This window comes from Camellia sinensis, chromosome 13 (assembly GCF_055761805.1).
Source record: "Camellia sinensis isolate YWXY chromosome 13, ASM5576180v1, whole genome shotgun sequence".
NCBI classification, from domain to species: domain Eukaryota; kingdom Viridiplantae; phylum Streptophyta; class Magnoliopsida; order Ericales; family Theaceae; genus Camellia; species Camellia sinensis.
The window spans coordinates 18,728,385-18,740,455 of NC_138973.1; the positions used below are offsets into that span (position 1 = coordinate 18,728,385).

Below are 12,071 nucleotides of genomic sequence, written 5' to 3' on the forward strand. Positions count from 1 at the left end.
TGAATAGTTATAAATTTTACTTTTTTAATTAATTTTGTTAAATAAAAAATTTTGATAGGAAGATATTTGTAATTTTTTAAACCACATGAGACAATTCATATTTATTTACCCTAATTTGATTAAAATAATTATATTTAAAAATTTGATTATTATTTTTTAATTTGATAATTATAAGAAAAAAATAAAATAATTATAAATTGAATTTAACATTTTATTTCATTAATTATTTTAAACTATTGTACATTTTAACCAAATTCGAGCGAGAGAAACTAACCCTAGAAAACTAGAATCTAACCTAACCACGATCACTGGTAAAAATGTAATAGGCGGGAAAAGAAAAGAAAAAAGAAAAAAAAAAACCCCCCCAAATTTACATATCGATTTTTCATTTTCATTCCCAACCTTCGACCTCCGTCTCTCTCTTTCTCTCTCGAACTCACATTCTCTCTCTACACTCTCCAATTCTTCTTCCATCAACGCGTAGATTCTTCTGCATTTTCAACACATCTCTCTCTCTCTCTCTACAGAACAATGTCTGAAAATCGCCGGCGAAAGACGCCGACGGTGGCCGCCGGAGGAGAAACTCGAGAAGACCTAGCAATGGTGTCGGAGTTGTCGCCAACCGAATCGGAGCTCGCCCGGCTTAGGCTTCGACAGCGATGGGAGTTTGCCTCCGTTCTTAATTTTTTGCATGTAAGATCGCGTTTTTGCGTTTATTTTCATGTTTAACTATCTGTATACATCTATACAAACATGTGTGATTGCAACTGTGTATGTTTATGTATTTTCTGTACGTAAGTATATGTAGGTACTTTAATCTATATAAATATCTGTATATTTTGTTTTTGTTTGCAATTGTAAATTTAAAATTTTGAGGCTTTTGATGAATGAGAAAGATAGGTTAAATTTGAAAACTTGTTAGTTACTAGAATTTTAACTGTTAACAATTTTTTAGGCATTCTCGGATAGCAAAAGAGCATGACAAAGCTTCAAGTGTTAATTTTTGTGCTTTATATAATAGTGTAGATAATATAGATGCTGCATATTCAGGTTTCTAACACATTGATTTATGTAAGTTTCTATGGTGTATGTGTATGGTTAGGTATTTGTATGCTGAAACACATGTTTGATGGGTTTCTGAACTTTGTGCAGGTTTTTGAGCCTGTTATTGAGAGTAAGATGAAGGTTTCGGCTGAAGATATTGAGACAGCTCTTATAACACCGAACAATTTGCTTGCTCAACTTCACATAATGCTTTTGAAGGTTTTGGTCTCTTCATTGTTGATGAACTGATAGTTGATTTAATTATTTAGTTGAAGTTTTTATTGATTTGTCTAGATGTGCATTAATGGATGACTATTTGAAAGTATGCAACTGTGGCATGTGTGATGAAGAGGAAAAGACTGAGAATTGAGATGTATAGGAAAATTTAACCCAATTGTGTAATTACTCTTGAAATTCTATTGTTTGTTACTAGATGATTACAGAATAACTCAGTTGAATATGTAACCCTGTATTCAGTCAATTTTGACACGATTACAGAGATAGTAGGCAGTTCTTACTCCATATCATTTTAAAAAAAGTGTTTTTTGGCAAGTGAGCTGTGTGATTTATTAAAAAAAAATTAAAAGAATGAGATGTACAATGTCAAAGGGGGTATACCCCTGTATACAAACTGCCAAGCCGCAGCTTAACAAAAACAAAGGACTAAGAAGAATGCTAGATGTTACAAGAGATGCTTCACTTTTCAATGATAGGCCTAGTAGTTACAGTGTCCTGGACCACCTTGAACTGAGTTGCTTAAATTCAGATAGCTTCATTTGAATAGCCTTAGGCATTTGTGTGTTGCACGTGCATGCGCACGCTTGAATTTACAATGTGATTCTAGAAACATTTAAACATGGTAAGGCATTTCCTTGTACTTATATCTGCATGCATGTCAATGTTTTCAAAAGAGAGCTGACCGATGCATACTTTTTTTGTGTGTTTTTGACGGCTGAATACAAATAGTGCATGTGCATCCATGTTTAGCGAGTGGGTTTAAGATTAGGTATCTATTATTTGTTCAGTTTTTTTACCCTATGAACTTTAACGTTCCATGTCATTAAACTTTCTCAATTCCATTTTCAGTTTTCGTATGTTTTATTTTGATCTACTAAGTTGCAATTTGTCATTTTGCATGTGCATGCTTGCATTTACAATGTGATTCTAGAAGCATTTAAACATGGTAAGGCATTTCCTTGCACTTATATCTGCATGCATGTCAATGTTTTCAAAAAAATAGCTGACCAATGCATACTTTTTTTTTGTGTTTTTGACGGCTGAATACAGATAGTGCATGTGCATCCATGTCTGGTGAGTGGGTTTAAGATTAGGTATCTATTATTTGTTCAGTTTTGTTACCCTATGAACTTTAATGTTCCACTTCATTAAACTTTCTTGATCTACTATGTTGCAATTTGTCATGTTTATTTGCTGGGATACTAGATGAAGATTTCTTTCTTCTTTTAAATTAGGCTTCTTTATAACTGTTGACAAGTTAGATTATTACTTAACTGCATGCCACTGTGCCACATATAAATCTCTCTTCCTAAAAGTAGTTAATGAAGTATATGCTTTAATGACAATCCAACATAAGTCATTTTTTAAGATAAAGGGTTTAAGGAAACTAAACCGGACAAGCATGTGTTGGTGGAGATTAAATAGAGATTTTGTTCATAATTATTTGCAAAATATGTCTTTTGGAATTGATGACAATTGAAACAGGACATGACAATCAATTGGTTTGTTATCTTCTTGTTAACAGGAGTTGCTAGTTAGATGAGTATTCCTAATAACTCCCAGTGATGAGACAAAGCAGGAAATTTTTTCCTCATTCTCAAGGTGGATTTGGTAGATACTATGGGGAGATGAGAGTGTTTAGAGTAGTGATAAGGTTCTTAATCTTTTGCTAACAGCTAAATGAATGTGGCTTATTCCCTAGTGAGAAATGAGAAACTGGTAACATACATTTATTGCAGTCATGACCTGGCCCACCATTCTGGAAGGAATGGAGTAAGGCCGGCATTTATTAATGTTTTATGGGGCAAACTAGTCATATTACTATTTTTTGTCTACAATGAAGGCAGAGAAGAGAGCCCCTGTAATGGTGGATGCAGTATACTTCTTTATTTTTTACATATCCTACCTTAAAAATCTCTGTTTGTTTTCTGTTGCTGATGTTACTTGTAGAAATATAATGTAAAGAGAAATAGAGAATTGTATAGATATTGATTGTATTATTAATTGTTGATTTATTGAATGTTACAATGATTCCTATATATAGAAGAGTAGGTGGTAGTAGGTGGTAGGTGGAGTAGGTGAAGTGGAGGTGGTAGTGGTGTAGTGGGTTAGGTTTAGTGGAGTAGGTGAGGTGGTAGTGGTGTAGTGGGTTAGGTTTAGTGGAGTAGGTGAGGTGGTAGTGGTGTAGTGGGTGGATTTTAACAGCCCCCCGCAAACTCAAGGGGGATAAGAACTAACCAACTTGAGTTTGGAGAGAGTAACAAAACAAGAAAATACATAAAAATAAAAGAGGATAGGAGACACTGTATGGTCGTGTCAGACCATTGGTGAAGACACTGGATGGTGGTGTCATAACGGTGTAGAGGACACTGGATGGCGGTGTCAGACCGATGTAGAAGACAGTTTATGGGGTCATATCGGACCGTTGTAGCAGATAATGTTGTGACAGTTTACGGAGTCTTGCTGGACCCTTGTAGAAACTAACCGGAATCAATGTCGGGACAGCTTACAGAGTCTTGTCGGACCCATGAAGGAGCTAACCGGAATCAATGTCGGGACAGTTTACTGAGTCTTGTCGGACCCATGAAGGAGCTAACCGGAATCAATGTCGGGACAGTTTACAGAGTCTTGTCGGACCCTTGAAGGAGCTAACCAGAATCAATGTCGGGACAGTTTACAGAGTCTTGTCGGACCCCTAAAAAGTCGCACCCTCAAAAGGTGTGCCCAATCTTTCAAAAGGCGTGCCATCAAAAGGCGTGCCCAATCCATAAAAAGACGTGCCATCAAAATGCGTGCCCAATCCATAAAAAGGCGTGCCATCAAAAGTTGCGCCCTCAAAAGGCGCGCCCACTTCATCAAAAGTCGTGCCCGACAGAAAGCGTCGAGCCATCAAAAGGTGAGCCGCAGACGCGGCGAGGCACGTGAGCGACAGAGCGGCGTGTCGGCCGCGTCGTCTGTGTCAATATAAACCAATGCGGAGGCAGAGGAAACCAAACCAGACTGAAACCTCTGAACTTGTTATTCTGAAACAATCTGTAAATACTCTGTATCCAACCCTTCTCGAAAACACTCAGCAACCCAAAAAACATGGCCTCTTCTTCCCGTTCAGCTACCCAGAATATGGCTTCTTCATCCCGTGGTCTACTCACTCTCTTTTCCGACCTCAATGAGTCAACAAGAGAGAGAACTGGTGCGGTGGCCAGTGAACCTCAACCAAACACCTCTGTGTTTGCTCCGTTGAACTTTCTGATGCGGTCGGTGGAGCAAAAAATGGCGGTGCAAACTGATATTGAGGCCAATCAGTATACTCTGAAGTCATGTGTGGAAACCATGACTGCGGTCACAAACTTGTCGCACCGGCTGCAGAGCAGGACAAATGAGGTGCAACAGTTAAACTCCCAGCTGGCTCTGCTCCAACGCATGTATAAGGATGCGCGAGCAGAGATAAGTGTGCTAAAGGCAGAAAACAAGGAGCTGAAGCGGAAGGCCACCGTGATGTTCCGATTCGGAGGTCCGCCATATGCTGCAGTGGAGGAGCAGGGAATAGTGATCGTGCCCGGTGGAGTGGGAAACACGGAGGCAACACCGTCAAGGGCCGCCCAGGATGGAGGCAAGAAGAAGAGACCGGCGGCAGAGTAGAGAAGGGATAAGGAAAAAATCCCGCCTGTGGATGGGTGTTTGTGTGGGTTTTTTTTTTTTTTTTTTTTTTTTTGAATAAAGTGTTTTGTTTTGTTTTGTTTTTGTTTTTTTGTTTTGTTTTTTTTTTTTTTGTGGAATGAAAATAAAAGAAAATTTGGAAAAATCAGAAGTGGTTGGAATGGACATATAGATAGATATATATAGAAAATAAAAAATAGTTGAGGAGAGGGAGGTAACCCGGAGTAATAATAATAATAATAATAATAATATGGGTATCTTGGAGTGTCCAATTGCAAGCAATTTACCATCCTTCGGTTTGGTTGCCCTTATATATTCCAGCGCGGCAGGAATGTCCTCTTCCAGGTAGTGATCAAAGTCCCAATCATACTGGACCATTAAGTCAAGTTGCTTCTGGAAATCTTCAATTGTTGTGAAAAACCGCTCTTGTAGATTAAACAACTGAGGTGAAACAGAACGCTGACTTTCTTCAATAATATTTACAAGCTTTTGACTCAGATCCCTGATTTGGCTAGCCACAGCAGAAGTTTGCCTTGCTTCTAACAAACTTGGAAGTTTTCCTCTTATCTCGTTAAAGCGTTCATATAGAAAAGAGTCCTCCAAGAGTCTTGATATTTGATCGAAAAGTTTTTGCATACATAATTTTTGATTGGCCTTCACTGAGAAAGCCAGAGAGTCTTTCCGACAGACGCATAAAAGTTTCTGTCAACTCTGTCACTAGTCTTGATTCATCCCATACAGTTGCCATCCCTGTTGGGTCCCCTTTGACAACAGAGATATCAGAGTCTGCCTTTGCACTGGAGATATTGGTTGACTGCTGTTCTGCAGGAAAAAACTCCATCAGTTGCAGTCACAGCAGTAGCTTCCATCATATCAGATATTGTATGGGCAGACTTCTCAATTTCTTTCGAATCTGATCCCTGCATGCTCAACCCAGCACCTCTAACCTCAAGGACCCATGTGTCAAATCCTTGACCACACATGTAACGGGCAAATGAAGACTCGGGAGAGAGGTCGTATCCAATGGCATTAGTTCCCACACCAGACAACAGCAACAGCGGATGAGGGAGGTGGTGGAAAAGTGAAGTAACCATTCTTTTGAGGGAGGTGGTACAAAAAATATTGTTTAGAAAAAGAGGAGTTGAAGATGAATCAGCCATTGAAGACTGAAATTAACAAATGGGTTTGCTTCGGCGAGGTGTTGAAAAATTCCAGCGGGCAGTGAAGGCATGGTTGCCAGCCGGCTGCCCGCCGGAAAGAAAGGAATATAGGCCTAAATCTTATGGCTCTGATACCATGTAGAAATATAATGTAAAGAGAAATAGAGAATTGTATAGATATTGATTGTATTATTAATTGTTGATTTATTGAATGTTACAATGATTCATATTTATAGAAGAGTAGGTGGTAGTAGGTGGTAGGTGGAGTAGGTGAAGTGGAGGTGGTAGTGGTGTAGTGGGTTAGGTTTAGTGGAGTAGGTGAGGTGGTAGTGGTGTAATGGGTTAGGTTTAGTGGAGTAGGTGAGGTGGTAGTGGTGTAGTGGGTGGATTTTAACATTACTTTCTAACTTTTTTTTTTTTTATATTGTTCACAATATCACCATCATTGGCTTTTTAAGGATGCTTCCCATTTATTTTGTGAGAAGTTCTTCTTCTGTTCTCCCTTTTATTTATAAAACAATTGTTCTATTTACAGGCAAGTTGGATGCAGATACCTGTCCTTGTGACATCAAATTCACTATATTTTTAAGTTTTTGTTGTTGTGAATCTTAATTCTTTTTCTTTTTTTAGTAACCCTTAATCCCGTAAGAAGTGCTTCTTATAGCAAGTGTTAATTATTCATCAAGAGAAAAAGGACAATGGTACTCATAAGAGTTGGTTAAGTTGCATTTGTTGGTGAACTTGAGATCTCATTTGGCAGCCTGTTTCTCTAAGTTGAACTTACTGAAGTTATGGTTGTCAAACCATAATAATGATTCGAAATCCCATTCACTGAAGCTTCTTCAGCACCTAGGTTATACACTAAGCAACTTGGCACTGTTCCCTCCTGCAGGGGGAAATACTCCAATTAAAAGAATCATTATAAATATCATAAAAGCCAAAGCTTGTTTTGATGTGTTACTCACTTGTCTGCAAAATTATGAAGCTATTTATTTTCATAGCTTTTGATGACACATGATTGTCATGTAGAATGGTGAGATTACCAAATTCTCCAAAATGTTACGAGTGAAATTTAGAGTGAGATAGTTCCTTCAGGTTGTGAGAAGTATATGCATTTCAAATGCTATGCAAATAATCCACTTAAAAGAATCGTTATATACATCGTAAAAGCTATAGCTTGTTTTGATGTGTTTCTCAAATGTCTGCAAAATTACAAAGCTATTCATTTTCTTGTTTATGGTGATGGTTACCTTTTTCATCTGTTTATTATCACATATATAACCTCACTTAAATGCTTTTCAGGGAATACCGCCAATAAGTAAAGCCTTGAATGGTTCTGATGCTTGGGTGACGGTGCTTTGCAAGAAACTTGCTATGTGGTGGCCATGGGTTGGTCATCCTAAATCTTGATTGATTACGGAGTTTACTGTTATTGCTCCTCTATAAATGCATTCACACTGTTACTATTCTTTGTCCTTTTGTTGCAGGTTGCTGAAGGGGATATTCCACTAACAGCAGCTAAGGGGTATTTTGTTTTTACCTATTGTTTAAATAGGTGTCATTCATGATGCTATGTAGACTGTAATTTGGGGCATGCTGGCCTTTTGTTGCTATTGATTGTGCAGAGAGGAGATACCCAGATACAAGGAACTTGATCCAACAATTCGTCTACTACTTTTAAAAGCACTTTGTGAAATTCGAGCAGATGTAATTATCCAACCTTCCTTTTTCTGGTCAATGTGCCCTTCTGACGGCCATGATGTCCAGAGGATTCTTTGATAGTTTCTTTTACTTTTCCAAAATTTATGTTGCTTACTTGGTACAGTTGAGAATGGGTTTCTTTTGTCTACAGCAAGATGATACAGTGTCTTATATTAATGATGGACTAAAAAATGGGACTGAAATTTCTTCTTTCCGGAAAGATAAGATAGGGGGAGATGGAAATGGAACTACATACTGGTAACTTTTTTATTGTGTATTCTGATCTGATTATAAATATGAGCTGGGCCAATGTTGTTAACTTCTAGTATGTTCATGGTAGGTATGATGGAAACAAAGTTACTGGTTATAGGCTATACAAGGAATTAAGTAAGTTTGAATCCATGCCAAAAGTTAAGGGCAAGGGTTTGCCGACAATCATTTCTGAGTGGGAAACACTTGCAACTAATCTCGAGGAATTCCGCAAAGTTGTGGTAAGATTTCAATTTGTGTTTTTTTCTGACACAACACAAGTTCTTTCAGAAACAAAGTTAGAAGAATAGCACTTTCTTTAATTCCCGAATTGAGCTTTTCTCCAAATATGGAGTTTGATAGGCTTGCCATCCCCCTCCCCCCTCCTCTGCGCGCTATACAGAAATGTTCATTCCTCTCAATTATGTTTTTTGGGTAATGACAGGATGAATTTTTGTCTAGTAAAGCTAAGCTGGAGGTTGGTGTTGGTCAGACAATTGAAGTTAATGTCATTCCTGTTCTTGAGAAACTTCATAAGGTAACTCTCTCAAATCTTCTCATAGAATTGTAAATTTAATTTGTGTTGGCTTCGGCCACTGTGAATCTGATATATTATACGCTTCAGATATATCTCTTGTTCATATGGGTTCTGTGTGGTGCACTCATTCTTTCTTTCCTCAACAGAACAAAGAAAGGGCAATGAAGAAACAACAAAGGAAAGAGATACTTTCGAATGGCTTTTTTAATCCTGGGATTACTCGGTCCTGCCGCAATCGTAGGCCTGTCAATTATACATTTGGTATGATGCAAAATTTTGCTTAAATACGTGTATTTTCTGGTCCATGACTCTAAACTTTAAACCGATGTGCAGATGAGTATGACAAGGCCATTGATGAGGCTATTCAACTCACAAAGTAAGTGTATTTTTAATCTAATTGCACTTACTGTTTATATTCTAGGTTTACTCTCACGTGACATGGCATTCTTGGGCCTTTATGCTCTTTGCCCAAATATCTTTGTCAAGTTTGATACTAAAATAAGGATTTATAGAATGAGAATGATATAGGTTTTGTTTTGAGGATACATTCGATGTAAAGTACAACCGAACACATAATCTATTAATGTTTAAATGGAAGAAAGTGACTTGGTTTTAGTTATCTCAGAAGTCATGTTTGGCAAAAATGGCAGTACCCATGGACTGGGATGGGTTGGAATGCAATCACATCGGCCCAAGCTTAGCCTGACCTTGATAGTTCTTGCCTGCAAATAATTGAGCCTGGACCAGGCATTGATTAAAAAATAATGTATAAACATAAAGCATACCTTAACCATAGTATTGTTAATCATACCTTAAATTTGACTTTTGTACAAAAGACTGTTATTTATACATTTTATTTATCGGAATATGGCTTCTGCTACATAGACGGTGCTGAGTTTTTCCTTGTCTAGAGTTCAGAACTTGCTTCAGTAGGGTGTACCTTCTATTCTCGGTAGAAAGTGCACGTCTTTGCTTTTGGCTGTGTTACCAGAAATAACAAAAATAAATATTCCATTATCTGATACTGAATTGGTATTTTTTTACCTCTTTGGTAGATTTTGTGAAATGCTTTGCATCTAATGTATCCACTTAGATTCTCGACCTTGATATCAGGGGTCCTCTTGCTGATTTTACCTTAATTTCTGGTTCAGGAAAAGGAAGACTACTGAGGAAAAACATAATAGTGTCCGTGGAAAAAGAAACAAAACTGACTCGGATGGAGGTTCGGACACAGAAACAGATACAAGAAACCATTCTGTTGATAAACATGACTCCAATGCAAGTGACACTGAGAGTGACGAGCTTCATGGAGGTCACGATGAAGATTATGAAAAGGACGATGGTGATAATGATCAGAGTAAGGAACTAGCCGGGACTGCCAACCATTCTGATTTGCAAACCAAAAATCTGGGTGCAAAGAATAGATCGAGGCAAAGACCTACTCGCAATTCTGCGCTTGAATCTGCTGTTGTTCCTGATTCAGAAGATGGACATTCATCGGATGAGACAAGCAACGGGATGTCAGGCAGTGAACATTCTGAGTCTGCTGGGCGCGATGATGATAGTGATGGATTAAATGCTTCCGATCAGGACTGACTATATAAGTCAGTTCCCATTAAGTAAAATGATTTCCTTCATTTTTGAAATCAGTGGTTTTTGGAAATCATGTTTTTTGAATCTTTGGTATGTATAAAGGTGTAATGATGTCAACTTGAGAATTGAATTCATTTTATAACCCACAGATTTCTTCTCTCAGTGCTCTAATTCATTTGAATTCTTTTTCCTTTTTTTGTCCTTTGATTAAAATGATAGGTAAGTTGCAAAATAAGATTCATGTAGTTTGGGACTAATTTTGTGAAGTAGAAATTTTGGAAAATATCTTCTATTGTGTTTTTCAAAATTGTCCACTGAAAAGCAATTTTTTAAAGCGAAACTAATTACTTTAGAAAGTTTTGAATTTAAAATGTTAAAATGTTACCTTTGATATTTACAATCGTCCTTAGCTTCTCGATTTGTTATGTGGTGTGAAATCTATTATTGGCTAAATAATCATTTGATTATGGCATTTTAGGCTTTAATCAAAAGCTATTGCATTGTTTGCCGTAATGATGGCCTTTCTGATTTCATACGGAAAAGAGAGAAAATTGAAATGTCATAAATTGTGAGAAAGAACAAATGATTTATTAATTGGATTTGTAATTTTTATATTATGTTACATAATTTTCTATTAACATAATAAAAAATGTCTAAGACTTCTTTTTTTTTCCATCCCTTTGACTCCCTTTCTCTCTCACATTGGTTGGATTTTTTTTTCTTTTTTTTTTTGTTTCCCTTGTCCTCCAATCACCCCTTATCACGTGTGTGGGGGTGGTGGGAGTGGTGATTGGAGGGGGTCTCCATCACTCCTCTAATCCTAACTTAAATACTATTATTGTCGCAAGATTTTTCAGAAGCCCTCACACTTATACACTTATGACATTTTGCCATTTTCTTTTTTTTTGAGCGATTTGTTTGGAGAATTTATTGTGAGTACAATTTTTTTTTTCATTTCCGAAGAGATCTGCATTAATTTTTTTTTTCTTCTTTTTTTTTCAAATATTTCATGCCATTGTTATAATGTATTTTGACTTTCTACACAAGAAATGCAATGACACACACATCACCCACAAGCATAACAAAAGAATTTAAAAAAAAAAAAAAACTTCTAAAAAATTGCCTTATAACAATCTCTAGCCAGAGATTAAAGGATTGACTATGTTTATTAAGCACTATCTTATAAGGCCTGATACTCTTATTCAAATATTACCGTTACAACCTTTCCTTCCTCAAATTCTCTCTAACCAAATCTATATATGGATTTAAAAATATAAAGAAAGAAAAATGTTTGGTGACCCGAATTTGTATGGCTCGTATGGCTTGAATGTGTCAAAATGACATCGTTTTAAACTTAAATAACATCATTTTGAGTGTTTCGAACCATTCGAATCATGAATTTTCAGGCCAATCTAACATTGTTGATAAAAAAAAAAGCCTCTATCCATTTCAATATGATTTTATTCATTTGTCTTTTGCTTTTTCAAGACAAGCATATAGTTCACACCACTACAAGTCTCTTCCTCCAACTTCTAGGCGATGGAATTTTACACAACATTGTCGATATCTCATCAGAAATTTGACGTAAACCCACCACCACATCCACAAAAGCGCGCAAGACGTACTTATGGGAGCTCTTCTCATTGATATCCAAGTAGCAAATCAACAGATCTTGCATGTAGTCCCAATCAACGGTCAGATTTTGTTCTAGTCTGGATGCCACCATCTCCACCATTGATTTGTAAAATTCATCGCACGGCTCTGATGAGTACAATGCTACCGCAACGCTGTCCTCACGAGTTGGAGCATTGGAACAAGCGCTCATACGTGCTTCTTCCATGAGTGAACTTGAACCATCAGTGGTCACAAAGAAACGGTGGGACCCACGTAGG

General features: G+C 37.2%; 1 protein-coding gene and 1 non-coding gene across 3 annotated transcripts; one reads left to right on the plus strand and one right to left on the minus strand.

Moving 5' to 3' along the window:
• Positions 1-277: 277 nt before the first annotated feature.
• LOC114306777 (DDT domain-containing protein DDR4) lies at positions 278-10,341 on the plus strand. Of its 2 annotated transcripts, XM_028252070.2 has the most exons (12): positions 278-693; positions 1,153-1,263; positions 2,332-2,355; positions 7,401-7,487; positions 7,586-7,623; positions 7,724-7,805; positions 7,951-8,057; positions 8,140-8,290; positions 8,494-8,586; positions 8,733-8,847; positions 8,920-8,962; positions 9,738-10,341. In XM_028252070.2, the coding sequence occupies exons 1-12, from the start codon at positions 532-534 to the stop codon at positions 10,180-10,182; spliced, it is 1,458 nt and encodes a 485-aa protein (XP_028107871.1). In that variant the 5' UTR covers positions 278-531; the 3' UTR covers positions 10,183-10,341. The 2 variants fall into 2 exon arrangements, with proteins under 2 accessions (XP_028107871.1, XP_028107879.1); XM_028252078.2 differs by lacking the exon at positions 2,332-2,355.
• On the minus strand, positions 2,548-6,238 carry LOC114281622 (uncharacterized). The gene is made up of 2 exons (XR_014349178.1): positions 4,946-6,238; positions 2,548-2,590 (listed from the first exon to the last, which is right to left on the minus strand). It is a non-coding gene; the product is annotated as an uncharacterized LOC114281622 (transcript).
• Positions 10,342-12,071: the final 1,730 nt, after the last annotated feature.

Bases quoted from the DNA above. Each gene is read 5' to 3' on its own strand.
- LOC114306777 (XM_028252070.2), top strand. From the start codon at position 532: ATGTCTGAAAATCGCCGGCGAAAGACGCCGACGGTGGCCGCCGGAGGA. The intron at 7,806-7,950 runs GTAATTATCCAA...TTTTGTCTACAG, and splicing joins TTTGTGAAATTCGAGCAGAT to CAAGATGATACAGTGTCTTA. The intron at 8,848-8,919 runs GTATGATGCAAA...ACCGATGTGCAG, and splicing joins GCCTGTCAATTATACATTTG to ATGAGTATGACAAGGCCATT.